The 15,563-nt window shown below is 41.5% G+C and overlaps 1 protein-coding gene across 3 annotated transcripts in view; it reads left to right on the top strand.

The window, feature by feature from the left end:
• zranb3 (zinc finger, RAN-binding domain containing 3) overlaps nt 1-15,563 on the top strand; it is a 178,803-nt gene that overhangs the window by 54,137 nt on the left and 109,103 nt on the right. For all 3 annotated transcript variants that reach the window (XM_043694035.2, XM_043694033.2, XM_043694038.2), the window contains one exon: nt 8,176-8,354. In XM_043694035.2, coding sequence (XP_043549970.2) covers nt 8,176-8,354 — 179 coding nt within the window. The remainder of the gene's footprint in view (nt 1-8,175; nt 8,355-15,563) is intronic.

The raw sequence follows: 15,563 nt of genomic DNA, 5'->3' as shown, positions 1-15,563 counted from the left end.
TTCATCAATAATTTATGCATTGCAAATTTGATATCTTGATTTTTCGCGAGTTGCATTTTTATTTTTGTGAGATTGCTCAGACTTATTAGTTACCACGACCCCTTTGACCACTTATCTGAGATTATAATAAGGCTCAGCATGACAACCACCAGCAGATTTTCTAAGGCTCGTATCAAAGATTTTTCATCAACTTTGAGTCAAAACCACCAGCTTCTATTGTGTTTTAGAAATTTGTGATTTATCACGTGCTTACTTTCTCTCCTGATTCAGGCTTCAGTTGTGAGATTGTTGAGTCATAATTCTTTAGCTAACTGACGCAGTTTCTGCTCTTGGGCACAGAAGGACACCTTTTATACTAGCCTATCTAATTGTAGGCTTGGCACTTGTATTAAATTATAAGCAGAAGTTTTATGTTTGCAGTCACTGTTGTATATTGAGTGAAGTTCATAGGGTCTAGATCGCCACGGCTTGGAGTGATTTTTCTCTCGCAATCTTTCCCTCTTCATCTAGCTAATTACACAATTGTACTCCGGGAATCATGTGGCCAGAGAGGTGCAATCACTCGCCGCTGCTGGGAACCATCTGGATCTCTTGCCTCTGGTGTCATATTTAAAACTGATCTGTATACCACCTCAATGCTGTGAGCCAAGAATTGTTCTTCACCCTTTATTACTGAGCAAATCACCCAGAGAAAGGCAAGTACACTTCCTGTAACATGGAAAAGGACCCTGGAGATATTAGTAAACAGGCAGTGCAAAGGAAGGTAATGCCTTTTTTCAGCTAACTGCCAGAGGAGTCTGTGCCACCAGATCAAGCCAGTCTGGGCACAGATTGAAGCACAGAGCAGTGCTGTGTTTTGGTTAAAAAGGAAGAATCAGCATTGTAGAAAGAATATCAATGATCTGCACTCCACAAGGGTAATTGTCACAATCATCTCTCTGCTACCTTGCCCTCACAGGACCAACGCTCACTCTGACACTGGTTCTGCAGGCAATTCTCACCAAGGCTCCTGAGTCCAGCTGTCAGCATCATAAGACGATAAGACAAAGGAGTGGAAGTAAGGCCATTCAACCCATCGAGTCCACTCTGCCATTTCATCATGGCTGATAGGCATTTCAACTCCACTTATCTGTACTCCTCCCCATAGCCCTTAATTCCTTGTGAGATCAATCTCAGTCACCGAACACAGCGAAGGCCGGGACGTTAAAGGTCTTCAAGGCAATGAATTCCACAGGCCCACCACTCTCTGGCTGAAGAAATGTCTCCTCACTTCCGTTCTAAATTGACCCCCTCTGATTCTAAGGCTGTGTCCATGGGTCCTAGTCTCCCTGCCTAATGGAAACAACTTCCCAGCGTTCACTCTTTCTAAGCAATGCATTATCTTGTAAGTTTCGATTAGATTTGCCCCCCCCCCCAACCTTCTAAACTCTAATGAATGCAATCTCAGGATCCTCAGCCATTCATCATATGTTAGGCCTACCATTCTAGGGATCATCTGTGTGAATCTCCGTTGGACATGCTCTGGTGCCAGTATGTCCTTCCTGAGGTGTGGAGCCCAAAATTGGACACAGTATTCTAAATGGGGCCTAGTCAGAGCTTTATAAACTCTCAGATTCATTCCTGCCCTTTGTCTCATTGAATGAAAAATTAGCTCACTCTCTCACCCCTTGGTTGACTTGGTGGTTCCTCTGGCTGACTGTAGGCCACCTTCACTGACAATCAACAACCCCCCTTTGACTTTCACATATCACCAATTATTTGAAGCACATGCAGTGTGTTTGCTGCATGAATTGCTGGCATGTGCTGCAGGTGTGATTATTGTCATAGTACTAAACAACTCTTAGACTTCATCTGATTGAAAGATTGGCTGATTGCTGTTTTCCACTATATCAAGCTGCCTGACTCTGTCCTTGCAATAAAAATTAAAGCAAGGCACAGAGACTAGTAGCTGTAACTGAGCACATTAGACCCTGTGTACTTAAAAAAGCATTGTGACCTACTCAAAGGCTGGCAGTCTGCAAGTCTGTCCTATAGTTGGTGAATAGTGAACTGAGAAAGCAATGTGTAGTTCATGGATGATAAGAGTCTCAGAGTAAGTGATTAAAGTGAGTGAGTGAAAGAAGGCAAGGTAAGAAACAAAGGATGAATCCTGTGCAGATGTATGTGTTCCTGTTTGCAAAGCAACCTGCAAGTTATTGGTGTCCCTGAATTCCAATGTAAAGTGTTCAAATGGTGGCTGAGTTCCCAAAGAGCAGATGTATTGATGTGGTGAGGCTCCTGATGCAAACTTGCTTGGATAAAGGGGAGACTTCTTTCCATGGCGAATGCAGGGTGTTGGAGTGAAGCAGTTGTATAATGGCTGAGAAGAGCTTCTAGCATGATTCAGCTGCCAGGTACCCACTCTGAAACGTGTGTTAGGAATTTGTACTTTCTGACTTCTCAGTGAAAATGTAGAAAATAAATAAGGAGAGTTGGGATTTTAATGAGATTCAAATATATGGGTATCAGGTAGTCGCCACTTAAAGACAAGATTCTGAATTTGCTATTTAAGACAAAAGCTGAAAACTTTTACTCAATGTCAACAATCGGATTTTTAAAAATTGTTGTAACTTGCAATCATTATCGCAATTTTATACACTATATCAGGGAGGGACAATTCCTACCCTTTGAATGATACGGTACAGAATGATGTGATTTAGCCTACCCTGCCTATGACAGCTTTTTAGTATGAAGTAGCCAAGCTGTTTTTTCCACGTTCCCTGCAGTTCTAATTTCCTTCAGTTGCTTATTCGTTTTGAATATGCGTTCACCACATTTTCTCCTTTAGTGCTTTCCAGATAACAACTTTTTCTCAAACAAAATAAAAAATTAAATGACATCCTTTGTTATTTTTCCAAGTTGCTCTGCTGGATATAAACCCCATATCCACTGTTGGTGTGGGAGGTGGGGTACCAAATCTTTCAGTATGAGCCATATTACTGTCATCACTGACCTGATACTCCAGTCCCATTATTCCTGATTTGTCACAAAAGACAGTGGTTTAATCAAGGCACTTAAAGTATCTAATTGTGGGCAGCATGGTGGCTCAGTGGTTAGCCCTGCACCATCTCAGTACCAGGGACCTGGTTTGATTCCACCCTCAAGTGACTGTCAGTCAGTGTAGAGTATGCACATTCTCCCTGTGTCTGCATAGGTTTCCACCAGCTCCGGTTTCCTCCCACAATCCAAAAATATATGCATGGTGGATTGGCCATGCTAAATTACCCATCGTGTTCAGAGATGTGTAGGCTAGGTACATTAGCCATGAAAAATGCAGGGTTACATGGATAGGATAGGGTCAATGTGGACACATTGGGCCAAATGGCCTGTTTCCACACTGTAGGGATTCTATGGATTATCTGTACTGGAGTCCAGTTAACAAAAATCACTGACCAGGTTTGTTTACTTAATAAAATGAAACTATGTACCATCAAAACTAGTTGGAACCCGAACCAGTTTTAAAGCCCTGAGACACTGTATAAAGATAAGCACAGACAAATGTTGATATCATGGGTAAAGGAAAAGTACTCTGGTAAACAATTCAATTGTGCCTGTCCACAGGATTTGGCATGTCCCTTTTGCTTCCCAAGCTCTTGTGTGCTCTGTTCACTTTGAATTCGTTAACTTCTTTGCAAGAGAAGAACAATTGGTACACTAATTGTAACATCTTTGAGTAACTGGTTAAAGGCAGCAGTTAAAGCAATTTCTTTAGTTGGTAACTTGCTAACAAAGTAGTTTGCAATGGCCTGGTGAATGATGTATGTTTTCAAATGTGCCTATTTAGTCATGAACTTGCCAATAGGTCCTAATAAGTGTGGTCTTATTCTGAAGCTACTCTTTCCGTTGATAGGACGTTAACTGTTGCCATTGACAATACACCATGATGCTGAATTACTTTTGGACATATTGAACTCTTACATATAACAATGTTATTTTTAAAGCAAAAGACATTAAGTCAAAAGAAAGCCACTGATGTAAATTCAGTGGCTATTAAAAATAGATCCCTGTAAGGATTAGACTTAGTCCCAAGAGGAATCCGGGAATGCCACAGTTCAAGTGTCAAGGGAACTTCAGACTTTAACGCTTCAAAGCAAGAGATGCCATTTAAAAATCTGAGCTCTGACCTATTGTGGGTTGATCCTGGACTGCATATGAAATGTGGTGGGGGGTGGCAGAAAAGGTAGTTGTGGGTGAAAGACCTGTTTGTGTTGTACCCTTCCAGGTATACTCAAAATAGTTGGTTCAAAACTAACTGTAGCCCTCTGTATGTACTTGTTTGCTAGTTTGTGGCTGAAATTGCACTATGCTGAAGTGTGCTGTGAAGGGGTATGTTAATTTCTGCTAGATATTGTGTATGCTGGTTTAAAGAAATGTCTCTAATTGCTGAAAACCAGACATCAGCAGGCCACTTTCAAGGTCTGAAAGCAAAGAGCGCAAGTGAGGAAAGGGGACACATTTTTTCAGCTAGAACCAAAAATTTCCGAACAACTACTCCACTATCAAAGCTCCAGGAACCATCCACATTGGCTCACAACTTATTCATGGACAACAAATCAAAAAGTGATTTATGCTCTTATTTTTTAACTTTCACTTTTTGGACTCACTTTTCGTTTGTAATCTGTGCATATATGCTGCATTTTCATTATCTTTTCTAGTTCTTTGGAAGCTAATAATGTGTTCCTTCATTAACTCCAAGAAAGCTTCATTAAATTGGCTCCTTTGAAAACATTTGAGCTGGGAAAGGTTCTCTACCTTGGAAGTGTTTTTTATATCAAAGTCGTTATGACCAACTGAGTGGGAGGTGTTAAGTAAAGAAAGGAAACTAGTTCATCCCTTTTCTCTTGGGAGCATAACCATTTCAGGATACCCCGTGATTGAACTTGAATGAATTTGATACCTCATTCATGGGCAGGTTGTAATACTATTTAAATTAGCTATCTGCAAGTAAAAGCAGGAATTAAGAAAGCATCAGCGAAATTATATTTTATCTGGATGTGTTTTAAAATATTTATATAATGAGTAAGTATAATGGTCACATCAGTTAATTTTTTAAAAGTTAATAATGATTTCCAAATCTCTCTCCACTACCTTTGCTTTGTTCTATAGCAGAAATAAAAAAAGCTCTAAGTTTTTAGACTTATGACTGTGGGGCTTGAAAGCTGGAAAATATTTCAAATTAATGAACTAATTACTGTTGAATGCACTAAATCTATAATTTAAGTCTGTCTGTCTCTCTCTCTCTCTCTCTCTATACCTCTGACTATTCTAACTTGAAAGGCCTTTATCCCTACTGTTTTTATTGTGCATTTATTCTTCAAATTCATTTATTCTAAAATGTGTGACACAACTTACATGCCTAAGAACAAACTCCAAAGGTCAATGAACTGGCAAAAATAATGACGGACAACATTTCAACAAAATGACCAGGTTGCTAATGAAACCCGTACAAAGTGTATACCTGGGGAAGTAAACTTGATTGTGATGTGTTGTATATTGAGTCTGTGATATGATTTGGTTTTGTTTAGTATCTTCTAACACAATTTTGGATGTTGCCTTGGAGTTTCTTGTATCTGGATGCTTGCTTTGTGCCTCTAACAGCTTTGGTACAAAACCAAAACTTAATTTGAATGTGATTATAGAAATCTGTTCTGTATCTTTAAGGTTGAGCTAACAAATTAGGGAATGTTTTATAATTTGAAAATTTAATTGGAAGAATGATCTTAATAAACAAACTGAGATCCTTAAAAGTTGGTCACTTAAGATGAGGTTTATTCACAATAAATCAAAATCATGTTTTTTGTATGAATTATCATGCTACATGGACTTGTACCTCCCTGTTGTACTTTTGAAATTTGAAATATAGGAGCTCCTCAGGCTATTATCCTACATCCAACCGTTTCCAGCTGCTTCATCAATGACCTTCTGTCCATCATAAGGTTCTGATGATATTCACCGATGATTGATTGTGCAATTAATCAATCAATCAATGTTCACCACCATGTGCTGCTACTCAGATAACAAAGTAGTCAATGCTCAAATACAACAAGATCTGAACAATATTCAGACTTGGGCTAACAAGTGGCAAGTAACATTCACACCCCACAAATGCCAGGTTATGATCATTACCAATAAGAGACAATCTAACCAATCAAGCCCTTTCACATTCAATGGTGTTGCCATCATGGAATCCCCACTATCAATGTCCTGGGTTTACCATTGATCAGAAATCAGCTGGGCTCGCCACATAAATACAGTGGCCAGAAGAGCATGTCAGAGGCTAGGAATAATGGAGTGAGTTACTCACCTCCCAACTTCCTGAAGCCTGTTCATTATCAAGAAGGCACAAGCAGGGAATGTGATGGAATACATCCCACTTGCCTGGATGCGTGCACCAATAAAGCTCAAAGATTGACACCACCCAGGGCCAAGCAATCTGTTTGATTGGCACCACATTCACAAATGTCTGTTGCCTCCACCACCGGCAGTCAATAGCAGCATCATGTACTAACTGCAAGATGCACTGCAAAAATTCACCTCAGCCTTAAACATTACCTTCTAAACCCAAGGCCACTTCCATCTCGAAGAACAAGGGCTGCAATTGCATGGGAACTCCACCACCTGCAAGTTCTCCTCCAAGCCACTCACCATTCTGGCTTGACATTCCTTTAGTGTTATTGGGTCAGAATCCTGGAAATCGCTCCTTAGTGGCTTTGTGGGACAACCTACAGCATGGGGACTGCAATGGTTCAAGAAGTCAGCACAACACTCACACTCCACAAATTATTTTTTTAATAAGTATGAAATGTTCAACGTGCATGCAAATTATGGTATATGATTAAGGCTTTGAATTAACTGATTACCAAGACCATTACCTTGTAAACTTCTATCAAGCTCATATTACAAATGCAATGCCAAATCAGTATGTATATGTGTAGATATTTTATAATCAGCCTGGAGCAGGTGAGTTTTGAACCCAGGCCTTCTGGTTTAGAGATAGGGATGCTACTACAAGAGCCCTTTGCATATATGTGATTCTTGCAATTGTGACTAAAAGAAGCTGATTTTAATTGGGAAAATTCAAACACATGCTAGAAAAGGGTTCTTATGGCACTTTGGGTCTCTGGGTTCAAGTCCCATCTGCTCCATAGGTGAGTAATAACATCTCTGAAAGAAAATATAAAAACAACAAACAAGAAAAGGTCTCTTGTAGCATTTTTGGTAGTGCCTGTACCTATGTTCCAAGAGGCCCAGATTCAAATGCCATTTATTCCAGGGACATGTTGCAACACATCTGAACAGATTGATTTGAAAATGGCAGGCTTGTTGGGGTGATTAACTTAGGAGTGGAGCAATTGACTACCGATCAAGAGATCCCTGATTCACTTCCAGATACAGCTTGGAATTGCATCTTAGCCCATATGTGTAGAAGTGCAACCTACTTTTCAAGCTGTTTTAAATCGGGCAGGAGGCATTTCAGATAAAAGTGGCCTCCTTGGTTTTGAGGCTTTTGGGTTGGGTTTGATTATTGCACAGTGGTAATGTCACTGGCCTTGTTATCCTTATGCCCAGTTTAACAGTTTGTCTTTTGTGTTACGTTGGTAGTGTCCATGCCTCTGAGCTAGAAGATCCAGGGTCAAGTCCTACCAGTTTAGTCGACAGATTGATTACAACATATCTATCATTGGCACTCTTTTAAATGGGCCTTAATATATAGTTTTGAGCCAAAAGATCTCCTGTTCAAGTTCTATTTGTTCAAGAGGCACATTGGAGCATATCTGAACAGATTGATTAAAATAACAAGGAGAAGAGTTCTGTGACATTGCCTCAGTTTATCCCACCTGCTCCAGAGGCCCGTAATACATCTCTGGATAGGTTAGTTCGAAAATATCTAAATGCGATAGATGTAGAGGAAAGAATGCGCACAACAATTTTCTTCCTATAATGGGAGTTAGTCTGTTGAAGGGAACTGTACTTATACTGAGTATTCTGAGTAAACCTATGGTAGAACTGCTGCTTCCTTCAGATGCATGTTGATATAGCAGCTGTTTTTATTCCTGATCTTCTACATTTTGTATCTTTTTAAATTAAAGAAAACTAATTGTTTGCAAGATAATTAAATATATTTAATTTTTACAGATGGGCCTTGGAAAGACTATTCAAGCAATTGCACTGGCATACCTCTATAAACAGGAATGGCCCTTGTTGATCGTGGTCCCATCCTCTCTCAAGTATCCTTGGATTGAAGAAATAGAAAAATGGATTACTGAACTGAATCCAGATGACCTCAATCTAATTGAGTCGAAAAATGACATAGGGTGAGCTTGTGAAAAATGTCCATTTTTTCTCAATAAGCAAGATCTAAACATATCTCAGTAAGTAAAAGCCAATTAAAATGTCAGTGATATGAATTCCTACCTGTCTTTTCATTCCAAGATTACATCAGAACTATCAGCCTGTACCAGTTGATTAGTCACTACAAGCTGTTTCCTGACTGGGAAATTTCACCGTTTTTAGCTTTTGAATGGAACAATGACACATTTTTAGCAATTTAGCCTTTTTTGTCTGGATGGAGGGATTTGAAGGGCAGAGTTTTTTTAAGAAAAATTCTCAAATTATCAGGGTGAGCATTTTGGTGGAAGACCTCCTGAAGGTCATATACGATGTCGTGCACAATGACAGACTAGAGTAATTGTATGTCACTGAGCAAGTTCTTGTGGGGTCTGGGGCAACTTCATGAAGGAAATCAACAGCATAAAAATGAAGTGCTGGCAAAATTTAACAGGTCATACAGCAGCTGTAGAGAGAGTAGCAGAGTTAACAGTTAAGATCAATCTGACTTCTTCAGAACTGCTCAGAAGAGCCGTCAGTTCGAAAGAAAATTCATATTGGACTTAAAGTATTAAGTCTTTCTCCGCAGGTGCTGTCAGACAGAGTTTTTCCTGCACTGTCTGTCTTTATTTCAGATTGCTTTCCAGCAACTACAGTATTTAGACCACAGCAGAGGAACTGGTGAGATTTGGAATCCCTCTACACATTCATCCCCTATTAGTTGGTCTGAAAGCCCCCAACCCCTCTCTGGCCTATCACCCTCACCTCCTTCCACCTATCATATTCCCAGCGCCCCTCCCCCAAATTCCCACCAACCCCCCCCCCCCACCTTTTATCTCAACCCGTTTGGCACACCAGCCTCATTCCTGATGAAGGGCTTATGCCCGAAATGTCGATTCTTCTGCTCCTCGGATGCTGCCTGGCCTACTGTGCTTTTCCAGCACCACACTTTTCAACTCTGGTCTCCAGCATCTGCAGTCCTCACTTTCTCCTGGTCTGAAAGCTCCCCATTTCTTCCTTACCATCCCTCCATGTTGTGCATTTGAGCTTTTGTTTTGTGCCTTTTTAGTGGGGAAACATCGATAGATTGAGAAACAAAGCCTTCAGAGCCTTCAGGCATTTTTGCAGAAGTTTTGACTGAACTTCAACCTGAGCTTCAAAACTCAAAGTTTTGACTGAAACGGGATGTATAGGACAATTGCTTCCGATGAAAGATGATAGTTTGGAGTTGTTAAAAAGGTAGATTACATCAGTGTAATCAGTTTAGTTTGAACATTCCAGACTAGGAGTGTATGGTTACAATCTTTTGAAGGAGTTCCTTCAAACTGAGAAACTTCAAGTTGTACAAAGACTTCATGAAAGGATGATCAGCTCTTCAATTTTCAAATTTCAATGATATCATTAAAGCCACAATTAAATCAAGCATTACAGAAGTGAAAGAGAAGGAAGTTCTTTATCTCTGATGTGACTACTGTTTAAAAAGGTGTATCAGAAAATAATGGACATCTATTTTAGTGTAGATTGAAATCTTTTTAAATTTGTTTTCTGTGAATAATTTGGTTTATTCTATCTTCATCTCTTTTGAATAATAAACTTTTGTGTTATTGATAAAACCAAATTTGCAACAACGCATGCTTGTGTTTTAGTGAAAGACCATCTTGTTAAAACTAAAGAAAACAAAATATGACGTATGAAACCAGATTTCAGTCTGGGATTTGACTTGTCCAATGTAGTATCAATTGGGATGATGACAGAGTTCAACAACTTCAGAGTATTAAGTCTGTCTATAATTTTGATTGTCCCTCACACGCTCTGCTGTGTCTTATTTGCCCTTGGCATATCTGACTTTGTTCTTCAATTCACACTCATCATTAACACTTAATTTGCATCTCGGCCTATCCTTTACTACCATTAGCATTCCCTCTATCATTTGCTGTGGAGCACCCTCACTAATCCACCCACTTTGTCATCATATAAGCCATTATTTTCCAGCTTTGAAGAGCCATTAGACTCAAAACATTAACTTTGTTTTCTCACCACAGGTACTGTCAGACTCCTTGAGCTTCTTTAGCACTTTCTATTTTCATTGCAAGGTAAAGTGTCTGGAACAGGCAGAGAAATTTAGATTATAGTTGGAAGTCCTGAGAATCTTTTTAATGTTAGATATTAAACCTGAAGCCACAGTTAATTAAAACCATAACATAGCAGCAGTAGTAGGCCATTCAGCCAGTCAAATGTGCTCTCTCATTGAGTGAGATCATGGCTATTCTGTCAATCCTCAACTCCACTTTTTTTTGTCCGTAGCCATTGATTCCCTTTTGATTAAAAATTGATCATTGACTCATATGCAGCAGTAGCAGAATCTGCAGATATATTCGGTTCTTGGTAAACGTTGGTTTTCCAAATCGCCTTTTCACCAACCAGGTTTGTTTTTTCCTGGATGATAAGAGAAACCTCTAACTGCTTACAAATCCACTTTTCCCTCTCTGTACACTGCTGCTTAAAAGCAGCTGTTGAAGTGTAAGTTCACTGTGTACTCTGGAGTTTATCTTCGTTATCTTTACAACCTCGTAAACTGGCAGACAAAACCGTTAGATGCAAGTGAATTAGATAGACGCCTATTTCTTGACAAATCAGTGACCCAGTTTCAATGTTCATGGTTAAAATATTACTTTCAACACAGATTTGTTTATTCCATCTGGGTCTCAGAAAGCTTTCCTCAATCTGTGATCTACAATCGCCACTTGAAGTCCATGTTCCTTTTTTTTTTAAAACGCATTTTAGTCCATGCCAGATCTCCGATTTAACAATGAGATGTGCAAGTTAAAATTTGACAGTCTATATTTAGCATTATTGTAACAGATTAAGTTGATCGTTGTGTTATCGTGTTATTGCCTGAATTACAAAAGTCAGCAATGTGTTTTTTTTTAGATTAGATTTCCTATAGTGTGGAAATGGGTCTTTTGGCCCAACAAGTCCACACCGACCCTCCGAAGAGTAACCCACCCAGCCCCATTTCCCTCTGACTAATGCACCTAGCACTATGAGTAATTTAGCATGGTCAATTCACCTGACCTACACATCTTTGAACTGTGGGAGGAAACCGGAGCACCCGGAGGAAACCCACGCAGACACTGGGGAATGTACAAACTCCGCACAGACTGAGGCTGGAATTGAACCTGGGACCCTGGTGCTGTGAGGCAGCAATGCTAATCATCCGTGTTGGAACTCATTATGCAAGTCTTGGGCACACTATGCATGAACATTTGTCTTATTTAGAAGCCATCAGTCTTTATAAACAAAGTATTGAGAGATCCACCACATTGGAATCTCTGAGAAGAGGTAAAGATACTGAAATGATATGATTGTCACAGCTTAGCTATCATTTATCTAACAAAGTTTAAAAATCACACAACACCAGGTTATAGTCCAACAGGTTTAATTGGAAGCACACTAGCTTTCGGAGCAATGCTCCTTCATCAGGTGATTGAAATAGCGTCGCTCCGAAAGCTAGTGTGCTTCCAATTAAACCTGTTGGACTATAACCTGGTGTTGTGTGATTTTTAACTTTGTACACCCCAGTCCAACACCGGCATCTCCAAATCATTTATCTAACAGGCCTCTTACTCTGTCAACTTGTGAATCCTGATCAAAATGGCAAACTGAACTTAAAGTTTTAGCGTTGCAACTAAAATAATCTAGTTTCAGGCTGGAAATAAATAAGATGTTGTTTTCCCTTGTGTCCTTCTGTTCAGAGTATTTCACAGTAGTATTACTTCTTTCCCTCTATGCTGCTCCTTTTTTGATCAATAAATCATCTTAATTTGAAGGCAAACCTCTTTTTGCAGCTTATATAAACTTTCCTAAGGGAAAACGATTCCATCATGTTTGATAAATTACATCAGGCCATCTTATCAGTTGTAAGCTATATTTTTCACCTCAAGACTGTAGGGGCTCTCAGTCTGTTGGCTTTTATTCTCATCTGCATGAACTGTACCAGCTGAGACTCAAATGTATCCAAATTTAGCAATTTTCTTACCATCAAATTAATCTATTCTTTGTATTTTGACATTGAACGAAAGTGATAAGCCTCTTTATTTGTTTCTTTTTTTTCTTGCCCCAATCAGCCTTCAATACAGAGTTGGCAGATGAGCCATAACTTGCATTTCATTAACAAATAATTCAAAATTTCCTTGTATTAATTCTCCTCTATCTACCTTGTCTGCAGCTGAATCTTACTTAAGTAATAGACCATTACAGCACGGAAGCAGACCCTTCTATCCAACTCGTCCATGCTGACCAGATATCTTAAATTATTCTAGTCCCATTTGCTAACATTTGGCTTATACCCCTCTAAACCCTTCCTATTCATACACCCAGCCTTTTAAATGTTGCAATTGTACCAGCCTCCACCAATTCCTCTGGCAGCTCATTCCATATACATACCACCATCTGGGTATAAAGGTTGCTCCTTAGGTCCCTTTTAAATCTTTCCCCTTTCACCTTAAACTTATGCCTCTCGGAGGAGACATGAAGGCTCAGTTAAAGCACTTGAGAGTTACAAGCTAGCCAGGAAAGACCTAAAGAGAGAACTAAGAAGGTGGGGGGGAAACATGTGAAGTTGTTGGCAGATGGGATCAAGGAAAACCCTAAAGCTTTCTATAGGTATATCACAAATAAAAAAATGATTAGAGGTCAGGGACGTGCTGGGTGCCGGGGACCTGGGCTGGATGCTGCCGCAGGACATAGCGAGCATGGCAGCGGTAGACGTCCGGTACGTGGCCACCGCCATCCGACGCCTTAAAACGGCGGTGCTCGGATCCGACGTAGTGCACCAGTTGGATGCTCAGACGTGCGGTGGGATCCCGCCCGCGCTCACCCCAGCCCGGACGGAATTTCACATTGGCCCCAAGATCCCATACTTTCCGCGGGAGCCTGTGCCCCACAACCTGAGCCGCCTCCGGAATTTTAATTTTGTTCCCTTTCAGGGACTGCTGCTGCACACTGTCCACCTCTTCTCCCTCATCCACCGTCCGGACACGCTTTGGCGTGCCCACTTGCCACTGGGCGTTGGGGATCCCCAGTGGAGGGCTCTCTACGTGGGAGTCCTCCCCCTTTCTCTCTGGGATCTGGGGTGGAGGGCGCTGCACGCAGCGGTCCCCTGCAACCGCAGATTGCGGTGGTTCACGGACTCCCAGCCCAACTGCTTGTTCTGTGGCACTGTGGAGTCCGTGGACCACGTGTATATTGGGTGTAGGCGTTTGCACTCCCTTTTTGATTTTCTCAAAAACCTCCTCCTCTGCTTTTGGTTGCACTTCAGTCCCATGCTCCTGATCTTCGGGCACCCGGTGCGGAGGAGGGAGGGCAGGTCTGAAGACCTCCTTGTGGGTCTGCTCCTGGGCCTGGCCAAACTGGCCATAAACGGGTTCAGGCAGCAGGCCGTGGAGGGGGTCGTTAGGGCCGACTGCCTGCCCCTCTTCTGCGGTTACGTTAAAGCCCGGGTGTCCTTGGAGGAGCACGCAGTATCCACCAACACCCTGGAGTTGCTCAGGGAGAGGTGGGCACCGCAGGGAGTGAAGTGCATTATTTCCCCCTCCAACTCTATTTTGATTTAGTCCCTGCCGTCCCCTTCACTGTTTGATCACACAGCATTGCCCTTTGATGTGAAGGACACTGCTTGTCACTGGCCACTCGGGTGTTTTCCTATCTTCCTGGTGGTGGAAATTGAATAAAGATTTGTGCACCTTGTGTCTCTCACCTGCACACACACATCATGGGTGCTGGGGAAAAAAAATGATGAGTGTAAGATTAGGGCAAATCATGGACAGTAGTTGGACGTTGTGACAGTAGTGGAGTTTGAGGGATAGGACAAGTGCAAAATGAATATTTTTCGTCAGTATTCACACTGGAAAAAGACAATGCTGTCGGGGAGAATACTGAGGTACAGGCTACTACACTAAATAGGATTGATGTTCATAAGGAGGACGACTTGGCATTTTTCGAAAGTGTGAAAAGAGATCAATCCCCTGGGCCAGATGAGATTTATACCAGGTTTCTCTGGGAAGCCAGGTAGGAGATTGCAGAGCCTTTGGCTTTGATCTTTGTCGCCATTGTCTAAAGGAATAGTTCTAGAAAACTGGAGGATAGCAAATGTTGTCCCCTTGTTCAAGAAGGGGAGCAGAGACAACCCTGGTAATTATAGACCAGTGAGCCTTACTTCGGTTGTGGGTAAAGTGTTGGAAAAGGTTGTCAGATATAGGATTTATAACTATCTCGAAAGTAATATGTTGATTAGGGATAGTTAACACAGTTTTGTGAAGGGTAGGTTGTGCCTCACAAACCTTACTGAGTTCTTTGAAATGGTGATGAGGGTAAAGCGGTTGATGTGGTGTATATGGTTTTCAGTAAGGTGCTTGATAAGGTTCCCCCGGGTAGGCCATTGCACAAAATATGGAGGCATGGGATTGAGGATGATTTAGTGGTTTGGATCAGAAATTGGCAAGTTGTAAGAAGACAGAGGGTGATGGTTGATGGGGAGATGTTCATCCTGGAGTTCAGTTACTAGTGGTGTACCGCAGAAATCTGTTTTGGGTCCTCTGCTGTTTGTCATTTTGATTTCCACTGTAAAAATGCTATCCGTTATTATCAATTCCTCTGCCTCTGCTGCATCTGTCATTTCCACTCCAGAACTTCCCAGATGGCCTCCTACATCAAGGACCACAATTTCCCTTGCCAACAACGCCCAGCAGTTTTATCCCCTTACTTCCTGCACCTTTGCCCTTGAATCCCATCCCTCCAACCGCAACAAGGATAGAAACCACCACCCCCACAACTTCCACCCCTTCAATCTCCAGATACAACGCATCATCCTCTGCCATTTCCACCACCTACAAACAAACCCCACCACCACAGATTTCCCTCCCCACCCCTTTAACCATTCCACAAAGACCATTCCCTCTGCAACGCCCTCCACTCCCAGCACCTTCCCTTGCCACCACAAGAGGTGTAAAACCTGTGCACACACCTCCCTCCTCGCCGTCATCCAAGGTCCCAAAGGATCCTTCCACGTCCAGCAGAAATTTTTGTGCACATCCAAACACCTCATCTACAGTGTCTTTTGCTCTGTGTGGTCTCCTGTATATTGGGGAGTTGGCACGCCAACTTGCGGAGCGTTTCAGAGAGCATCTCTGGGACAC

The sequence above is a fragment of the Chiloscyllium plagiosum genome, unplaced genomic scaffold (assembly GCF_037043375.1).
Source record: "Chiloscyllium plagiosum isolate Xiang-an unplaced genomic scaffold, Cpla_swu_hap1 HiC_scaffold_7, whole genome shotgun sequence".
In the NCBI taxonomy this organism is placed as follows: Eukaryota; Metazoa; Chordata; class Chondrichthyes; order Orectolobiformes; family Hemiscylliidae; genus Chiloscyllium; species Chiloscyllium plagiosum.
The sequence above is the reverse complement of the archived record's forward strand: the minus strand, read 5'-3'. Positions and strand labels throughout refer to the sequence as shown.